This window comes from Megalops cyprinoides, chromosome 25, assembly GCF_013368585.1.
Source record: "Megalops cyprinoides isolate fMegCyp1 chromosome 25, fMegCyp1.pri, whole genome shotgun sequence".
In the NCBI taxonomy this organism is placed as follows: domain Eukaryota; kingdom Metazoa; phylum Chordata; class Actinopteri; order Elopiformes; family Megalopidae; genus Megalops; species Megalops cyprinoides.
This window is the reverse complement of record NC_050607.1, coordinates 7,962,664-7,981,483: the sequence shown is the minus strand read 5'-3', so window position 1 is coordinate 7,981,483 and position 18,820 is coordinate 7,962,664. Positions and strand designations below refer to the sequence as shown.

The following is an 18,820-nucleotide window of genomic DNA, read 5'->3' as shown; positions in this document are numbered from 1 at the left end:
TACAATACACACCAACATGGGTTTCCACTGAACAACATACAACAATACTAATAATTAACAGGTGGTATATATTCACTGCACTGAAGTTTTCATACCAAAAAAATGTTTTTAATGATTTGGTTTGTAATTGGTATGTTTTACAAGTTGACTAATCCTCTCCTGAAAGTCAATGGGTGGAATAAATAAAATTGCTGTGGGGTGATGGAACATGGATCTTGACAGCTTCTTGTGAATGAAGTCATGAGGACCCCGGTCATTTCTCGGCAATGATAAATGTCATTCCTGAAAACATGTATGATCCGAAACTCAGAACACGGTCAGACTGTGGTCAGACCACGATCGGGTAGCGGTCAGGTACAATGGGGGCAAAGTATCAGGGCCTGAGTGACCATGACCCCACTGACATGACCCAGTATGTGGCGCCGGTCCCTGATGCTCTGCCTTGCAGAGCATTGAGAGCTAATCTAGTGTGTAATGGGAAAAGTCACCACTGGATGTCTGACAAATCCCTCACCGCTCTCCTCTTCTGTCTCTCCGTGACGTTAAGGCTCAGGGAACTTAACCCGTTACGCCGAGCAGTGAAGCATGCCAATCGCTCACGCGCCCAGACGCATTCCTCTATGTCCGGCTGGCACGTACCCCGCGGCACCTCTGCCCTGCCTGGCCACGCCCCTCAGGGTCTCTCCACCCTTCTCCCCACCTACCGCTTTACCTGAACACACCTACTGTAATGTGAAACCCCACCTTGGAACACCTCTGGCCTGTAATGCCATGCCCATATTTTACCTGGCCACACCTATGCCAGCAGAAAACCCCACCCTGACAACCTCTGTCTCGCCCAGCCACGCCCATACCAGAAGGAGTCCCTGTCCTGTTACACCTGTACCTCACTCATTGATCCCTAAACTTCTCTTGCCTCACCATGAAGGCACTTCCATTGTGGTAATGGATGTGAACAAGGCAAGTCTTTTTTTAGTGGAAAGTCATCCTTCAGGCCATTTTGATGCTGTGATTCCCCCTGGACTGACAGACAGTGCACTTCCATCTACATTACACTACATTATTGGCATTTAGCAGATGCTCTTATCCAGAGCGACTTACATTGGTTAAGGTTTTTCAATGTTATCCATTTATACAGCTGGACATTTACTGAGGAAATTTTGGGCTAAGTACACTGCTCAAGGGTACAGTAGCCGTGCCCCAGTAAGGAAAACTCCTGCTCCTTTATCCACTATGCTACAATGCTGCTCACATCTAACTCTGTGAATTTCAACCTGATTTCAACTGCTAACTAAGAGCAAAGTCCCTCTCTCACACTGTCCTTGCCCTTATCCTACCTTACTGCCCACTGAATTTGCAATTTTCCAAATGGAGCTAAGCCTGGCTTCAATCCACTCCACTTCCTCCGACACCTACACTGAACTGAGGATACAGAGCCGACACTAAGCATACATGGGCAGGATACAATGTCATTATCCAAGCGCTGAATGACATGCTTGTACAGGGTCACTGGGAGAGAAGCCTGGCAATGTCACCTTCTGCTTCTGATCCAAAGCAGTTTTATCATGCTACATTTTTGAAGAAAATGCATTTTCAGTGTAGTGTAGGCAGCAGTGTGCCATACTAGCAAGGAGCAGGGCTTGTAACTGAAAGTTTTCTGGTTTGAGTCCCCACTGGATCACTGCTGCTGTACACTTAGGAACAGCAGGAACAGCAAGGAACTTAACCCAGAATTGCCTCTCATTTTCTCAGTAAATATCCAGCTGTATAAATGGTTAACATGTAAAAACTGTAACCTATATAAGTGGCTCTGGATGTGAGCATCTGTTAAATGACAGTAATGTTTGTTTATTGTAAGAAATTCAGAGCACAGTTAGACAGAGGCCTGATTACTGTCACAATGTCCTCATAGTTGTGTGTGTGTGTGTGTGTGTGTGAGATGATGGTTTCACCTGCTCTTACGACATAGTCATGCACTTGAATTTTATTTGCATTATTTAGATTTTGCATTTCACAATGATGCATATCAACACAGATCTGTATGGCCTAGCCTTCACCTTTACAAATGAAACTGTCACTGGAGCAAAATCAAAGTGTTACTCGTGCCATTTCCTCTGATGAAGGAATGAGGGGTACAATTGTATTACCTTTGAAGTTTTTCTCTCTCTCCCCTTTTCTCTCTCTCCCCTTTTCTCTCACTTCACTTTAATTCATTGGCGCTCTATTGGCAGGGCAAAAGCAGTCCAAGCGATGGCGTAAACAACATTTTTTTTTTGAAATGTGGGCGTGTGATGTGATATTTAAATGAATACTTCCGTTGCTGGGGAGTATTTACCACATTGTTAAAAAAAAAAAGTGACATCTGTCTCAACCTCTCATTTCACAGTGATCACAGAGCCTGTGCTCCCTGGCTTGCCAGGTTGCCTGTATCGACCTTTTTACAAAGGCCAGGCCCTGACCGCTCAGCTCATATTTGGTTAGGAGCTGCCGCTGCTTTGCATGCCACTCGCGCTGTATTTTGCTTTGTGTTTTTTTGTGTGTTTCCCGATGTTCCAGACAAGAATGTCTGTGGTGTTTTTTATAATTTGATTTACTTGCAATTACACACCTCACTGCCAGAGAGGGTAAATTGACTGAATGATATTTTGGAAAATCTGTAGTCAAATTTTTAGTGGTGTTTAGTTTTTCAAAGCGTCTTTTTTAATGTCATAAAAAAAAAAAAACCCACACAGGCTTTTAGTAGTTGTCTTCAGTGACAGGTTGTATTATCTATATGGATAAAACTTGCTAACTGCATGAATATTTATCTACCTGCTTGGCAATATAATAATTAGCTAGCTGGCTGTAGCTAATAACCTAATTTAGAACATGAACAAGCTATGATAACTAGTTGGATAATTAACCAGCTTATAGCTTTATTGTGGGTAAAATAGATTTTTTTTTTTGCTTATGTAAAACTTATGATTGACTGCTTGCTTTATCTGCCTTACAGGTTTCTTGTCACAGAGAGGTGAAAGTAGGATATGTTTGTATGCCTTACACAACACTCATCTGTCATGTTTCCCAGCATGGCACTATATTACATCTGTGGCAGTAATGATTGAGTATCTATATGGCTATATGCCTAACGGGTGAATGCACATTTTGTACATGATCTGGCTAATAACCTCTGCCACATGAATGAATGTGAATGTCCAGCAGTCTGCTGGTGTGCATGATCAAGACTACAGCCCCCTTACAGCCAATGACATGCGGCGAGTCACCTGCTGTTTTTATTAAGGTACACAAACAGCCATCAGGTGACTTTGTTTGTTTATCAGCATTAGTGATGGCGGATCCGTCGTGTTCTGTTTAAGTGGTCCTTTGGGAGCCGATCTGCTGGCACCGAGGATGACTTCCAGTGAAAACAAACTCTGTGTTTCCACAGGTTAGAGAGAGCGAGAGGAATTGAGGGGGGGGGGGGGGGCGGGGGGGGTGGAAGACAGTTTGTTTGTGTTCGTGATCGTAAGAGTGTGAAACTGGACTTAGCGTGTGCCCAGTCAATGCCTCTCACCAAATCCCTCATCTGTATTAAGATTCTATTTGTGGACGTTGGCCTGGCACGACTGTGTGGAACTCAGCTGACGAGGTGTTTATGGACTTCCTCTGTCTCGGATGCACCCCATTTACAATGAGAAAATGGAACCAGTCGATAGATAAATAAACAGCAGTGCTTTGTCGGAACTGATTTCAGTAGTTGTGTAATGGCTGGGCATTTGAGCTCATTAGAAAAACCTTTTTCTGCCTGTCTGCCAGGGTAAAAGAGGAGCTGGCGCAAAACGCATGTCTTTAGCTGCTAGAACTTCTGAAAGGGTGGATTTTTGAACACAAGCAGAAGAGCTTTCACAAGCAACAGGAAATGGAAAACCACAGAGCACCCCCGCCAGGCAGCATGCCAAGGATGAGTACGTGACCTGAGGTGACCTTCCCCCGCCACCATGGCATCGCGAGGGGCCACCGGTGGCAGCTGCGCCCACAGACCCGTCCCTTCAGAGTCTGAGCTGCCGTGGTCACGTGACACAAAGAGTAGGCGTGGCGGGGCGTACATGACAGCGGTCACATAGGCGCATGGACCGTAGGGGAGCGGTTGGGGCCGAGGTTCCAAACCCTGAGTCAGACCCCAAAGCCGGCCAGGCCTGGAAGGAGGCTTAAGCCGAATGTTTTCCAAGCGACTCTACAGACACACAGCATGCCCAGAGCAGGAAGACTGCCTCATCTCTGTCCTTACCACCGGAGGGTCAGGCAAAGCTGCTCTCCGTTGCGCAGATGGACACATGGAAAAGTCTTAAGCATGACAAACAAAATGCATGTGCTCACATCCTCAGGATGTTTGTCCTCTGGTCCCCGTTTGCTTTTCCAACCCTGGACATATCCTAGAGGTTTATTATTGAGTTTTTGGAATTTGCTCCTGGTTGACTGTTGTTGATGTTTGCAGCAAAGTCAAGGAATGAAACGACACTGACTCTTATAGTGATCTTGAGCGTTTGATTTCCTTATTAACTGGAAATGCTTAGTCACCAGGAAACAGCTGTGTGAAGCTGAGAAGGGGGTGATGTTATGTGAAGCAGTTTCCACTTTGTCCGTTTACAGAGAGTGATGGCTATGCCCATGTCAAGAAAATAAAAAGTTGTCCGCAGATCTCAGTTCAAGGAAGACCAGTCAAAAGTCTTCTCTGACACCACGGTGCAGGCAGCAGGATTAAAGTGTAATTACCTGTGAAACCGGGCCATGACGCAGAATCAAGCACAGACCTGACACCAGTCACATAGTCCATTTCCCATGATACCCTGCACTCAACCCTATCAGTAGACACTTCCTGTACTTCTGCACTTTCTGCAGCTGAGTCACGGTAAAAGTTTTTTTTTTTTTTTTATTCTAAATGACCAGTGTTAGGAGTGGAGGTCACCAAGCCAAATAGAGATCACCATATTATCTCTGTCCCTTCAGGAAGACTTGCTTTCTGTTGGTGTTGTCAGGAACCTAAACACAATAGTGTAGGTGGATGAAGTCAAAGGCTTGCAACTCCAAACATTTACTCCCCAAGAGAAACACTTATATCTCCTCTTGTATTGAGCAACAGCACTTGATAACGATGAAATGCCAAGATGCTCAAGCCAATGTAAATATCAATCCATTCTTATCAGTCCCCAAACTTCACTTGTAACAATAGCTGCTCCAGGGAGGATAAAATAGTAAGTCCCAGTCTTCCAGCTCAAGCTTTAAAAGTCTTTGTCTTGTAGGTGTCTTTCAGGGATCCAGAGGTATTTACATTGAACCACTGAACCTCCATTAGTCTCTGTAATACAGAGTCCTGGAAATTGAACCTTGAGCTGCATTATAAAAGCCAGCTCCCTGGTTGCTGTAGTTCCAGTAAATTGGCTGAAGCAAGAAAAAAGAAACTTGCTTAGTTCTCGTTTCCTTCCCTTTCACACAATAGACAAAAGGGTTCTTGCACCGTGCCCTGCCCGCCCAAGGTGGATACAGGAATTTAAGGATTAGCACAGGAGCTCAGCTCACCGCTCCATAACCAAGCATTGCACCCACTAACCTATCAATCCCCATGTTATCTTCGGTGAGGCAGAGGAAGTCTCTCCCCTGATCATGCTATGTATTATATGCAATACAGCTTGAACTAGAAATTCTGCTTTTTTCAAGTCGGTATTGTTGCCCCTGAAAATAACTAAGCACAGACTTACCCCAGAGGAATTGTATTGTTTATATCATTCCAAAGACCCAGAGAGGTATACAATGGAACATTACATTTAGAGTTGCAACAATCACAATCATATGCTCTGTTTGAGAACATCAAAACATTTATTTGTTTTCGTCATCTTTATTTTTTGGAAGAAATGGACCTATTGCACAGAGCATAGCATCCTCTAGGGACAAAGGAAATTAAGACGGGCTTCTCTGCTTTCCCATGGTTCTGTACGTTACTCAAAGCACATTATGAGCAGAAGTTCTCTATAGAAAGATTAACCAACCCATAATACACCATGTCAGAATGCCTTAATCCCTGCTCCTGTATGCAGCTGATTTTTATAGGATGGAAATGGGACATACAAGCTGAAAATGTCTGGGGTCAACTGGTGCAAAGCTTATCCACCCAGCGCTAGATGTGGGGCAGACATCCTCATCATGTCTAGACAGGGAACAGGGGCAGGAAAGAGGAAGCTGATCCACCAGTCAAAATCTGGGGCACCAGACCCTCTCAATCAATCACAGTTTGATCCACCTGGTGGAACGGCACAGGACTGCAGGGAGCCGGAGTGATGGGGACGACAGAGCGGGATACAGCAGGGAAATATAGCAGGGCTTTGTGGAAAGAATAGCATCGGTAAACCATAAATATTCCCTTCGTTTAACAGAGACAATGCACTGTGCTGCACTTAAGTCTAAATGATGAAATGGTTCGATTCCCCGCTGGTGCACTGCTGCTGTACCCTCGGGCAAGGTACTGTAAGTGTAACTGATGTAAGTTGCTCCGGATATAAGAGCGTTGGCTAAATGCCAATAATGTAATGTAAATGAACCTTTGAAAGAATTGCCAACAAAACATCAAATGCACAGGACGCCACACAACTTGCTTCTTTCGTTGAAATTATTTATTGGTCCAGCAACTGCAAAATACACAGATATTTGAAAAGGCATACCCTGTAATACTGCATCATGTACTCTCTCTCTCTTCAGACATCCACAGAAAAACAGACGAATGTGCTCACACACCACCCAAAGTATGTCATCCATGTCCACATGCAAATAAATAGTTTAACCCAAACTCGCAACAAGACAAAATTCAAGTATCAGAAGCAAGCAATGAAAAGTTGCTTCTATATTTTGATGATACCATTTAATGAAGACAAGACACCTGCAAAGTCATGTGACCAGACCCTGAAATGCCATTTGCCCTTCATAAAGACAGCTTCAGCCAATCTGGTGTGCAGTATTTCATACTTCTCATCAAAACCAATGCTAGTATTCTTATCTCACCTCAACATTGTTACATTAATTATATTTTACTATTGTGCAACAGCTTTCTTGAATTTTTCTTCTCAGCTTGATGCTCTTACATCTTTAGGTACATGGCTTTTTATGTTAAACTCAATTATGAAAGAAATACCAGTAAAAATACCTGTAAACAGCTGATTGCCACAGATTATATTAGACTAAAGTGTAAGTACATGTAAGACTCTGTCACCTCCTGGATTACAACAGCACTGCGTAATACAAAGAACTGACGGCAATTCAATGACAAAGAGCAAATTATAGTAAGAAATAAAATTTCAAAAAATAAAACACACTGCGTGAAGATATGTTGAACTGGAGTATAAAGCATGTTGAACAGAGACGGACAGTCAGAGCAGTCTAAGAGCAGCAGATACTTGCAGCTGTTTTCTTCCTGCTGTCTTTAAGTGTTGGGCGCTCATTACTGTAGCAGCACTGACCGTGCACAAGAAGCCCTAGGCACTGAGGGTATATCACGTCACTAAAGTTAGCATGTAGAGACAAAAAAAATGAAGGAGACCTACACACAAATCACTGTCGGTTGCTAATGCATCGTCATAATGACTATGACAACACAAACAGATCACGCATAAAAACTTTTTTTTCATCACTTCTTCCAAGCATCAGCTAATATTCTGTAACGTATAATGCACTACTGCTCGAATAAGTCTGTAATAAAGTGCTGTAAAAATATAGTAATCAGTGATTATTGGTGTCTGAAAAACATTGCCAAATACATACATGTAAAAATATGTTTTTGAAAAGATGAGTATCAGAAAAATAGAAAATTCTCAGAACTATCAGAATGATTAACTACTGATGGTTTCACCTGCATTATGACCAAGAACACACCTGTCAATATTCACATAAAACTAACAAATTTGGATTTTTAAAAAAATCCAGTAAAAATAATCATCTTTTGGTTGTGAGTTTACAAATTAAATTTACATTCATTTGTCATTTTGCAATTAGCTTTTAGAAACCTCAAGTTCTGATAAGTTCTCTTTGTACTATGATTTTGGAACTAAAAGAGACTGTAAAGGAGAAATTCCTCATGGAATTATAACACCGATGGATGCAACACACACTATTCATATGTGTGCAAGCACGTCAATCAGTGGAACCGGTTCTATCTGCTCCATTCTGGAACAAACCGGTTGGGAGACAATGAAACGTTCCATACTGTAATACCATGTAGCTGCTACTGTTGTGAGCACCACCAATGTGGAAAATATGAGCGGGTTCGCCCAAACATGTTGAGTTAACACTGTGAAAATATGACAAAATGGCATGAATCACGTAAATGAAATGAATGACAAGGATTTAGCTTTTAAACAGCTAACCAGATCTGCTGTTAACATCATTACAGAGCCTTTGAAAGGGTGTTTAACCTTAACCTTATAAAAAACACATTAATGTTTTTACAGTGGCAAACTGCACACCAGGCTACAATGCATTATATTCAATGAAGTACTGAGCTTATCAGTGCCTATGACAAACTCTTGAATAAAGCCACTTTACAAACCTTTTAAAAAACAGTATTGAGCATTTCAGCTTCACTTCAAGGGTTCTTTTTCCTTTGTCTACACAAAATAATCCACCTCCACCACATTCACTTTACACAAACTTTACACTATTTACAGAGACTTTCTGAATCATGTATTTACAGAAGAAGAACATGTGTACTATAAGCACTTACAGATAACAGTGCAGGGACATTCACTGAAATGGCTGTGAAAGTCGACTGAGAATGATGGTGCTCAAAGCAGCTACTTGTCCCCACAAGATCTCCAAGAGATAAAGCCATGCCAGCCAAACAGGAAGGATCAATGTCCCCTCTGTGACATCACTTCCTGGGTGCAAGATGAGGCGGTATTTTGATGCCGTCTCATTGGCAGAGCTGCAGAAGTTCAGGGAGGTCTGGGGGGCTTCTCCTTAAGTTCTGGAAAGACACACAGACACACAGTGGTCACCCAGACATGAAATACATGATGTTCAACAATCAAAGAGTCAGGTGGAGATCAGAGCATGTACACGTACTTTATAAACTCTAGAGGTCATCTACATATCTATATAGGCATCTATACAGGCATTGTGATCCTGTCATTGTCCCCATCCTTATTCATATTTTGTCCAGCTCTCCCACACCTCTTAATGTTAGGCTAATTGTATCCCTTCCATTTGCTCCTGATATTGATTTATTTCAAAATGGAGGTTGCCTGTCAGGTACCACACCTCTGCAGGTGCAAATTTTAGATAAGCACTTGAGAACGGTGTCCAACAGTGGCTGGAAGCAGCTCTAAGAATGAGTCGGGAGGAGACTTTGAGGCTGCCTGGGTTCTAATTTGATCATCTCGCTTGTGCTCAAGTTCCCACTCCTCTCTTCAACTCCAGAAAGTTCCCACGCAGGGAACTTCCTGACAAACCAACCACAAGCATCCTGGGACTGACTGCTGTGCCACTGACAGACTGTTCTAGGATGAGGGAGAGGACAGGATCTTCATAGGGGTCCACCCCAATGATCTCTTCAGATTTATACCACCGTAAATCTAACTAAACAGCATACAACAGACAAGCCTAGACTAGAGGCCTATGTCAACGCAGAGCATCTGTCTTTATCTATCAGACTACACTACAGGACTGCTTCACAAGCAGAAAGCCAGTTCTCAGCAGGTCTTTTACCTCTGTAACAAAAGCACAACAATTTTCAGATAATGGAAAAACGTGCGTCTTCAGGCCAAACAAGGGGAACAGGAAAGAGAAACAAACCCAAACTGTTAATAAATACTAGTCTTTCTATGCCTCCTGGCCTGGCGTATGCGTAACAGGAAAAACTCAGGGGAAATGTTACCAATATGTCAGACTGTTGTGTAACCGTGACATCAGGGAGTAAGAACGAGAGACAATGAGGGTGATGCATAAACATGCAGCATTGTTGTGCAACAAGAGAATTCCATCAAACTGTAGCTACAAGAGAGCTCTGTTCATACCAGGCCCAAGGATGTGACTGTGCATGAAACGTGAAGGGAGCCAAACACTACCACACAACGCGGGCTACACCCTCAGTGTGTCTAATGGGTAATCTGACACCATTTCTGGCGGGAGGGATGGGACAGTCAGTGGTACTTACAGAGAAGCTTTGCCAAGCCAGAGCTGCAAAGTAAAGAACAGAAAGACGGGGAAGATGAAGGAGCAGCTCAAAGAAGAGGTGACATGCAAGAGGAAAATTTGGCTCTAATTAAAGCCATATGAGAAACTCGCCCTCAAGGAGCAGACAGAAACAAAGAGGCAACCAGGCTGTATGTAAGATGAGATGTCTGAGGTTTTGGGGGAATCCCCTGGGTGTTGGTTGTAGGGTGTGCTAACTCACCTGTCCTGACAGGTGAGGGGGGAGAGGCGCGGAGCGGCACTGGCACAAGGGGCCAGATGGGCTCTCTGGGATAGCATGGTCCTCCAGGCCATCTAGGCGGGGCTTCTTTGTGGGCTCGTGGCTGGTGAGGGGTGTCACACTGTTCCTCCTGATGAGCACACCAGGAGCCCTCTTCACCTGCTGCTCACAGAGAGAAAGGGGTCGGGGTCAGGGGTCAGGGGTCAGGCCATCCCATCATGCAACACCCGAGGTCACAGACAAACAGATGGATGGGCAGACAGGAAGGTCACATACCTCAGGTCTGTCCCTGTGTGTGTTCACCGCTTCAACGTTCAATGAGATGGATTCAACCTTGCACCCTACACACATGAAAAATAACCCCAGTGAATAGGGCGACACAGAGGCAAAAACAGGAAATGAGGAGGACTGATGGGCTCTGCATTTCTCACCGTAAGCAACTGGAGTGAGCTTCAGCACCGTGTGCAGCGGACACTTCAGGTAGGGCATCTCATCTGGAACAAGGAGGTCAAGGGTCACAAAGGGAAAAGCCCAACTTTACAGCAATCATTCTGTGAACATTCATCTGTTACGCCACGTTGCAACCAGGAGGAAACTCAGTTGAGCTGAACAGGCAGTTTATTGTGCAAAGGTGTGTAACGCTACTAGTGACAGCTGAAATCCTGAAGCTCTGCGAAGCGTGCAGACGTACACCTATCGGTCTCTGGAATTTAACGAAAGCAAAATAAGTGTGGGAAACGGAGCAGGGGCTGATGGGATAGCGGCTCACCCGCGCTCTTGTCCAGGAAGTAGGCCAGCAGGCAGCGCATGACGGCCTGGTGGCAGACGACGAGGACGTTCTCCTGCCGCTCCAGCTCCATGATGACCGGCTCCACCCGCTGGACCAGGTCCTGGTAGGACTGCAGAGAGACACACAGGCAGACGGACACCCGGTCACGCCAACTCCCAAACCCGCAGCACGCAGGAAAGCTCTATTTCTGGGAAAAACATATTTTAGCGTGACTGCAACTGCCTGCCATGTGGGAGGTGGGGTTGGCTCAATTATCTGCAATAACATAATACCGACTCCAGCACACAAAAAAGGCTGCAGTCGCTGACTCCAGGGCCTGCGTGTGGAGAACTGAGCAGGCTGCTTAATGACTCAATTACACCCACTGGCATTTTTGGCTGATTTGCCATCCTACACTTGCAGTGAGTAACCGACCTATTCCAGCCTCGGGCTCTTTAGAGGAGAAAGTGTGAGAAACCTGCATGTGCCTGCCCTGCCTGCTGTCTCTGCACAGACAGCGGGGAAGGTGACTTTACTGAGGGCATTGCAAAGTAAGGATCATGTCCCTGCAACTGTTTTGCGACGCACCCCCCCCCCCCCCCCCCCCCCCAGCCCCCCGGGCACTGTAAGCCTGTACTCCATGTAGTGCTCCTCAGGGATCACTGTGGCAACAGCGCAGAGGTGGTGATGACATACCTCCCCCGTGGGGTAGCGGTAGTAGTACTTGTCCTGGTCTCTCAGGGCAAACTCTTCCGGGTACATCTCCTTGACCTCATCGTAGGTCATTTCCTCACATACACCCTGCAGTCATAGAGACACATGTTATTAGAGAGAGATCACAGCATTCAGAAAAGAGGAGGTGTGCACACACACACACATACACACACACACATATACGTGAGGGCGTGCGCTGGCACTCACAGCGTCGATCTCGTTGAGCGCCTTCCACTGCTCGTAGGGCAAGCCCAGAGCCTCGGCCGTCTGGATGCTTCTGCGCAGCTGACTGGTCCAAACTCTCAGGCCTTTCAGGTTCTGCTCCTCCACAAATTTGGACAGAGCCCCGGCGAACTGCAAGGAGCCAAAAAGAACTGTCTGAGCATGTCTGCCACGTGTCACAGTACAGTCTCCTGCGTCTCAGTATAGTCTCTCGCGTCTCAGTATAGTTGAAGTACATATAAGTGTATATAGATACACTTGTGTTCTTTTGTGCTGGAAGTCGCTCTGGGTAAGAGCATCTGATAAATGAATGTAATATAATGTAGTATGGTCTCGTGTCACTCAGTGTGGTCTCCTGTGGCTATGTACCTTTCTACCCCGGACAGACAGGCCCGAGTCTCCTCCCAGTCTGCCCTGCAGGTTGTCTTCACTCTCGCCGTGGCGACACAGGTAGATGGTGCGGGGCTGCACATGGATATTCATCAGGTAGTACACGATCTTGCTCTGGATGTGGTCCTGGATTCGGTTCACCAGGAACCTCCGGCCCACATTGATCACCTTGATAAAGGACAGGTTCCTGGGGACACCAGGGGGGAGAGATTAAACACAGTCAACACTGATAGACAGAGCTGCCTATGCTACAGGGATCTTCAAGCTGCTTCATATGCTACTGTCCTGTGGTAGGATGGGTGAGTACCTGTCACACTGATCTGGGTCCAGAGGCTGGTACGACACCCGGTAGCACTCGATTCGCTTCTGAAAGTCCTCCATGGCTTCTGCCTTGTTGCAGTCCTGATAGTCTGGACAGGACACTTTCACTTCCTGTTTGCAAAGAGGAAGTAGAGACAGGTGACACACTGAATACAGCAGAATCGGTCTGACGCACTAAACCCCAGTTATACTGTGATGTTACCACATCAACACGTTGCTACCACAACATCATGTCAATGTTACGAGAACGATGCCAGTTGTCTGGGACTTCAACTGCAGGTCATAGACAACATTATACTCTTCCACATTCAACACATGGTTTTTAAGATGACTAAATCAATTACATTTCTGTAGTACAGAAAGGAGAAAGGGGAAGAGAAACAAAGTTCTTACTCACCAGTATATTTGCGGCAATGACGTCTGGGTCGTCACACACTGACTCGATGAAGAAGATCTGCCAACCAGAGGTGGCACCCAGAGTGTTAATCGCACGTTACTATGCCAAAAAATGCACCTTACTAATTCCACTGCGCAGTAAGCGCATTGGTGTGATGCTGTTATTTCTTAGAATTACAGATCTGTAGATGTCCTTACCTTGAATCCATTCTCACTGCCAAAGGTAAGGATCATGTCTCTTCTCTCCCTTGTGGTGTTGGTGGCGTCAAAGACCTGCGGGATGAGAATTTGACAGTGACCAAAATGCGCTTTATTAACAGAGAATGAGTGTCTACAGCCAGTCCTATATTATTATCTCTGAGTGACTGAATCGAATGAGCACCAATTTGTTTTATACACAGCCACTGATTCCATTACATTATTTCCATTAGCAGATACTCTTATTCAGAGCGACTTACATAGGTTACAGTTTTTACATGTTGTCCATTTACACAGTTGGATATTTACTGAGGCAATTCTAGGTTAAGTACCTTGCCCAAGGGTACAGCAGCAGTGCCACAGCGGGGAGTCAAACTGGCAACCCTACAGTTACGAGTCCTGCTCTTTAGCACTATGCTACACTGCCGTCACTGTTTGTGTGTCAGGAGGTTGGGGTTGGGGTAGGTGCTGTACTCACAGCGATCTGGCCTCCCTCCTCCGTCAGGTAAGTCCTGACGTCTCTCAGGGCGGCTAAGGCACACTGCCTGCAGAGCGAGAAGACCAGACGCACAGATTAGCACCGCCGCCTCACGCCCTGCACGGGTTCAACGGTGGGCTAAAAATCCGCCGGATCACTCACTGTCTTATTTTCACCGCGTCCTGGTTGTCAGGTTTGAAGAAGTCGAAGCTGTAGTGCTTGACCGCTTCCCGCCGATACTCTCCCACATTGAAAACTGAAACCAAAATGGCGTGAAACAAACAGCAATAAGAAACAAAGGGACAAGAGGCAGCTCCGCAAACAGACGTTAAACACAGAAACCGGAATGTTCCGCAGCAAAAGAGGCAACATAAGATAAAAGACTGGTTTATGTTGTAGTGGCCAACTAAAACAGCAGGAAGGAGTTCGCTGCTTTTTGGGGGAGGGGTGGGGGGGGGGGGGGCAAAAAAATAAACCAAACAACACTGCACTGTGGTCAAAGGCTCTTCCGCCACTCATATCTAACATTCAATCAAGATATTCGACATTCAGCATTGTTGCAGCAACGGTGAGCATTAGCTGGCATTGATTGACTATACTCTCCCCTGGAATTTACCCCACACACCCCGATTCCTCAGCAGATTCCTGGCACTGGCAGGTACCTTTAGTGGGCAGTCCGATCCAGTTGAGGTAGCGGGTCAGCTTCTTCGACATGTAGGTTTTCCCTCGAGCGGGCAGGCCCACCATCACGATGACAGTGGGGGGGTTGGCGAGGTGGGGTCCACCCCCTGCTGAGAGAGAGAGAGAGAGAGAGAGAGAGAGAGAATTTTTTAAATAAGACTTCCCTTCCAGTATCTAAACTGGTCTCACGCAATCTAGGAAGACACTCATATCTACAAACAAAATGCAGCTTCACTGAGATTTCAATTGGACAATAACTACATGAATTCAGATTATACATCCCAAATCACACACTCATACACATAATCTGAATGTAGCAGTTCAAGTATCAAGCACAACAAATATCAATCATGACACGTGCAGGAAATTCAGATGTTGAAATATTAATTGCATTCAAAGCCTGAGAAGCAGACAGAAGCTTTGTCTGTCTAGTGCAGTGTAAGGCGGAATATTCACAGATCACTGACATAGAAGGTGGAAACTGATATGAGTGAGGATTTCCCTTTGTAACTATGTGCCATGTCACTCTCACAGATATGGAAACGCACAAACGATTCCCAGCAGCTCTAAAAATAACCCCATGGATCGGCGGAACAACCCCCTGCCCCGGGGCATGAGGAGGCTGACGGAATTGGGTCAGTCCCATCCGTGACTGTGCATGCATGATGCAGTGCCCCCCTCACCCCCCCAACCCGCCACTCGACCCCCATGTGCGTGGCTCTCACGTGGAGCTACCATGTACACTTCACTGCCCCCGCTTTACGCTCCCTTACACTTGCGCATGCATGCACACACACACACATACGTATGCACACATGCACACACTCACACCATCGGGTGCCATACAGACTTTCCATTCTATCTAAGCCTCCAGACTCAAACAGGCATTTAAATAAAGCTGATCTGGTAAAGCCAATATATTTCACTGAAGACCTTTCACTGCTTAAATTTCGGATCCATAGCAGGTGTAACTCAAACATTCATCTATGGGATCACTCTGGAAGCACACACAGGCATACACTACACAGTGATTTTGGCACTTAATCATTCACAGTGTACTCCCTGCAGGATGCACTTCAGTTATTTCACAGACTGTCATATTTCATATTTTGGTGTGCCAGTGGTTATGCATATTCATATTATGTAGCTGTGTGTGGAATGTGTGCTGTGATCTCCAGTAATCTATCTCAGTAACGGGCATCTCCTATGGAAAAACGTCTTAGAGGGAGTCAGTCAGCAAAGCAGGCAATCTGATTAAAACCACCTGAGTCACGTCCGCACTGCTGAATGGTCCCACAGCCTCCAGGTAAACAAAACACCATGACGTAAAGGGCCACCTGAAGCACCCGTGTTAAGTCTGCAGCAGTGTGGACTAGTAGACTGGGTGCCTGAGGGTTTGGATTCCAATACAAGATAAAACATCATGTATTTGCATCGCAATATTCACCACTCTTACAGTAAAAAAGAAGCAGCTGTGTTCCCAAGTTTCAGGACATCAAATATCTAAAATGTATTACTGTGGCATGGTTATGACAGTAAATAGTAAAACGAAAAAAAATGTGTCCTTATGAATATCGGCAGCGATCAGGGACCATATTCTCACTTCATGCAATAAATTTCGGGACATGAAGACAAGGCTGTGGTGAAAGGGACCCCTAAATCACTGATGTCATTTGATCAGCAGCATCTATTCAAGCTCGAGCTGATGACTTCGCGCTTTGCACCGGTTAGCCTCGCACCACACGGACGCATGCCGGTAATCCAATCATAACGCAGCCTCCTTCCATTTTGAACACCGCCCCCGCCCCCTTCCCAAATCCCACCCCAGCTGGACCTCTGCCAACGCCCCAAACTGATCCATTCAGCTCTCAGATGCGAGCGCCGTACCGGCTCGCGGGAGTGATGTGATGGAGTCGACGTTTCCATAGCAACAGAAGACCACGCCATATATGGAAATCCACATTACGTGCGAGACAAAAGTGCTTGACTGGGCTCCTTTTAAAAAAGGTATACAGTGTCCACCTGTTTGAGGTACACGTTATATTTCTGGGGCTTAACCACAAACTCAAAGGTCACCACTAAATTGGGGTATGCGAATGGTGTTTTACAAATATTTCATTCTGTTCAAGTTAGATTAAATTAAATCTGACTTGATTTAAATTAAGTCTGTCGAAGCGATTAAATCTATATTAAATTATCCGTTCAAAATCTCGTATGCAAACACGAGAAAACCATTTATTTGGTTAAAAAAACATTACTGCAGGTTGGAACCTTGTACCACGTGCAATTAAACTACATGTACACGAATTCACAAAATGATCACAAAATCCCCCCCCATGTATTGCAAAGGATTGCATCAACAATAGATTGTTGTGCACTAACCGCAGTTAGATATTCGCGTATCACCGGCACCCGCGACCGGCCGGAATAACACAGTTCTGCAACAACGCGTTGCATACTTAGACCATCACCGGTCTGAGCATGCAGCGAAGTACCGGCCAGCACGTAAAACAGGATCATCCAAAAAATACGGGGTGGACGTCGTACATTCTGCAACATGCCAACTTTTATAAGTATTATTACTCGTGCAATCGTGTGCATGTCGTAGTCACTTATTTATTCTACTGAAGTTTCTGCAACCCATATAACATTGTGCACTGTGCATCAAAGAGTTGTTTCGGAATTACAAAGCGGGGAACGTATTTTAATTTTAGAAGTAGCTATGAACGACGTATTTGTTAAGCGGATATATGTGAGTAAACAATAACTTGTGCATTTTAACAGTAGAGTTTGATACAACGTAGCTTCTGGTGTGGAGAGTCTGGCAGAATGCATTCCAATGCTTTCAGTGTGCATCGGACGTGACTGCAATGTAAATTAATATTTCTTTGCACTTTCTCTGCCCTCTATTTGGGTTACCTTCAGCCATCAAAATATTATTATATATGTAGTTTCGCGTCATTATTAAAAGACAAACACAGACATCAGACATATTCCAACGGCTGAACAATCACACAGGACCGTTACGAGACACTATACAGGTAGACATACTGAACTTACGTCTCCGCGGTAGCGCTGGTTTGTCATCCCTAAAAGGAATCCAGATTTTTTGGATCCTTGTCTGCGTGAGCTCTCTTGGCATTCCTTATTGAGTGATGAATAAAAGAGACGAATTTGGCCAATCGGAATTAAATTAGTCCTGCCAGAGCCAAAAGTGACTTCAGTGAAACTAGAATTCCTACGAACTCGTCAAGCGAGACGCCGAAAGCACATCTTTCTATTACAAAAAATTATAGATGGTCCACTTCTTTTTAGAATGCGCTCTTTGTTTTCTTACTGGTGGATGCGTATATCCGGAAAAAACTTTCAGATGAAAAGCTGCTGTTTAATAACCTAAAGGGTTCTCCTACTTATTGCTGCCTACAACCAAGCCAATCAACTGCCTGAACCGGTCAAATAATCCACTGTGCGTCCTAGATTTCTATATAAACGCAGGGCCAACGTGACAACCGTGACGCCGGGATAGGCGTGGATCGAGCCGGCAGTTTCACTGCAATTCATTTTACGCCCCCGTGTGGACAGAGATAATATTTCAGATTTATATTACAGGTAATTTGTTTTAATCCTAGGGTAACATAAATTTTAAATTGTAACCTGTACTCTGAAAACCATGTTGCAACCATATAATCTGTATGTATGTATTTCTGAAATGCATAAACGTTTAGTTTTAGGACGTCCGGAAGGTACTTGATTTTATTACACGAGATCAAATACAATTAACAATTGCTAAAAGTTTTTCCTGAACGCACAAAGAAAACAATCTTTAAAAACGAAGAAAAAAAAGTCGGGATAGGGGAGTGTCTGGGCCAAGGTGCACGTACATCATGCATTCCGTCTGGGTCGTGAGTCACTCATTCTGTAGGGATTCTTTTAAAAATTGCTCCTAGCAGAATGGGCATCCCTGGTGCACGTGCAGATTCAGACATCAGCATGGAACCCTCCTTCGGGGGGGAGGGGGTGTGAAAAAAATCCATCATGAAAGGCGCACACGCCACAGATGTTCTTTTTTCGTCGTTTCTACTGCAGCGTTTGCACTGCTGTAGCGTACTGCAGTTGTACGCTTTTACTTAGACATAAAACGGCAAACATAACCAGAATATGGTCTACAATAATCGGACAATTAGCAGATTCCGGGACGTTTAAAGATGCAATTTGGTAT

At 45.0% G+C, this 18,820-nt stretch overlaps 1 protein-coding gene across 3 annotated transcripts; it reads right to left on the bottom strand.

Annotated features, from left to right (window-relative positions):
• Positions 1–8,647: 8,647 nt before the first annotated feature.
• Positions 8,648–18,036, bottom strand: LOC118771845 (6-phosphofructo-2-kinase/fructose-2,6-bisphosphatase 3-like). Of its 3 annotated transcripts, none has more exons than XM_036519954.1 (15): positions 17,662–18,036; positions 14,583–14,711; positions 14,083–14,176; positions 13,921–13,987; positions 13,443–13,517; positions 13,246–13,302; positions 12,835–12,959; positions 12,507–12,714; positions 12,123–12,269; positions 11,898–12,002; positions 11,202–11,331; positions 10,864–10,926; positions 10,709–10,773; positions 10,415–10,594; positions 8,648–8,986 (listed from the first exon to the last, which is right to left on the bottom strand). In XM_036519954.1, exons 1-15 carry the CDS (start codon positions 17,741–17,743, stop codon positions 8,933–8,935), a joined length of 1,581 nt encoding a protein of 526 aa, XP_036375847.1. In that variant the 5' UTR covers positions 17,744–18,036; the 3' UTR covers positions 8,648–8,932. The 3 variants fall into 3 exon arrangements, with proteins under 3 accessions (XP_036375847.1, XP_036375848.1, XP_036375849.1); XM_036519955.1 differs by having other exon boundaries at positions 14,583–14,708; XM_036519956.1 differs by lacking the exon at positions 8,648–8,986 and adding an exon at positions 10,141–10,197.
• Positions 18,037–18,820: the final 784 nt, after the last annotated feature.

Bases quoted from the DNA above. Each gene is read 5' to 3' on its own strand.
- LOC118771845 (XM_036519954.1), bottom strand. From the start codon at position 17,743: ATGCCAAGAGAGCTCACGCAGACAAGGATCCAAAAAATCTGGATTCCT. The intron at 13,303-13,442 runs GTAAGGACATCT...TCTGGTTGGCAG, and splicing joins GCAGTGAGAATGGATTCAAG to ATCTTCTTCATCGAGTCAGT. The intron at 12,960-13,245 runs GTGAGTAAGAAC...CTTTGCAAACAG, and splicing joins TCATTGCCGCAAATATACTG to GAAGTGAAAGTGTCCTGTCC.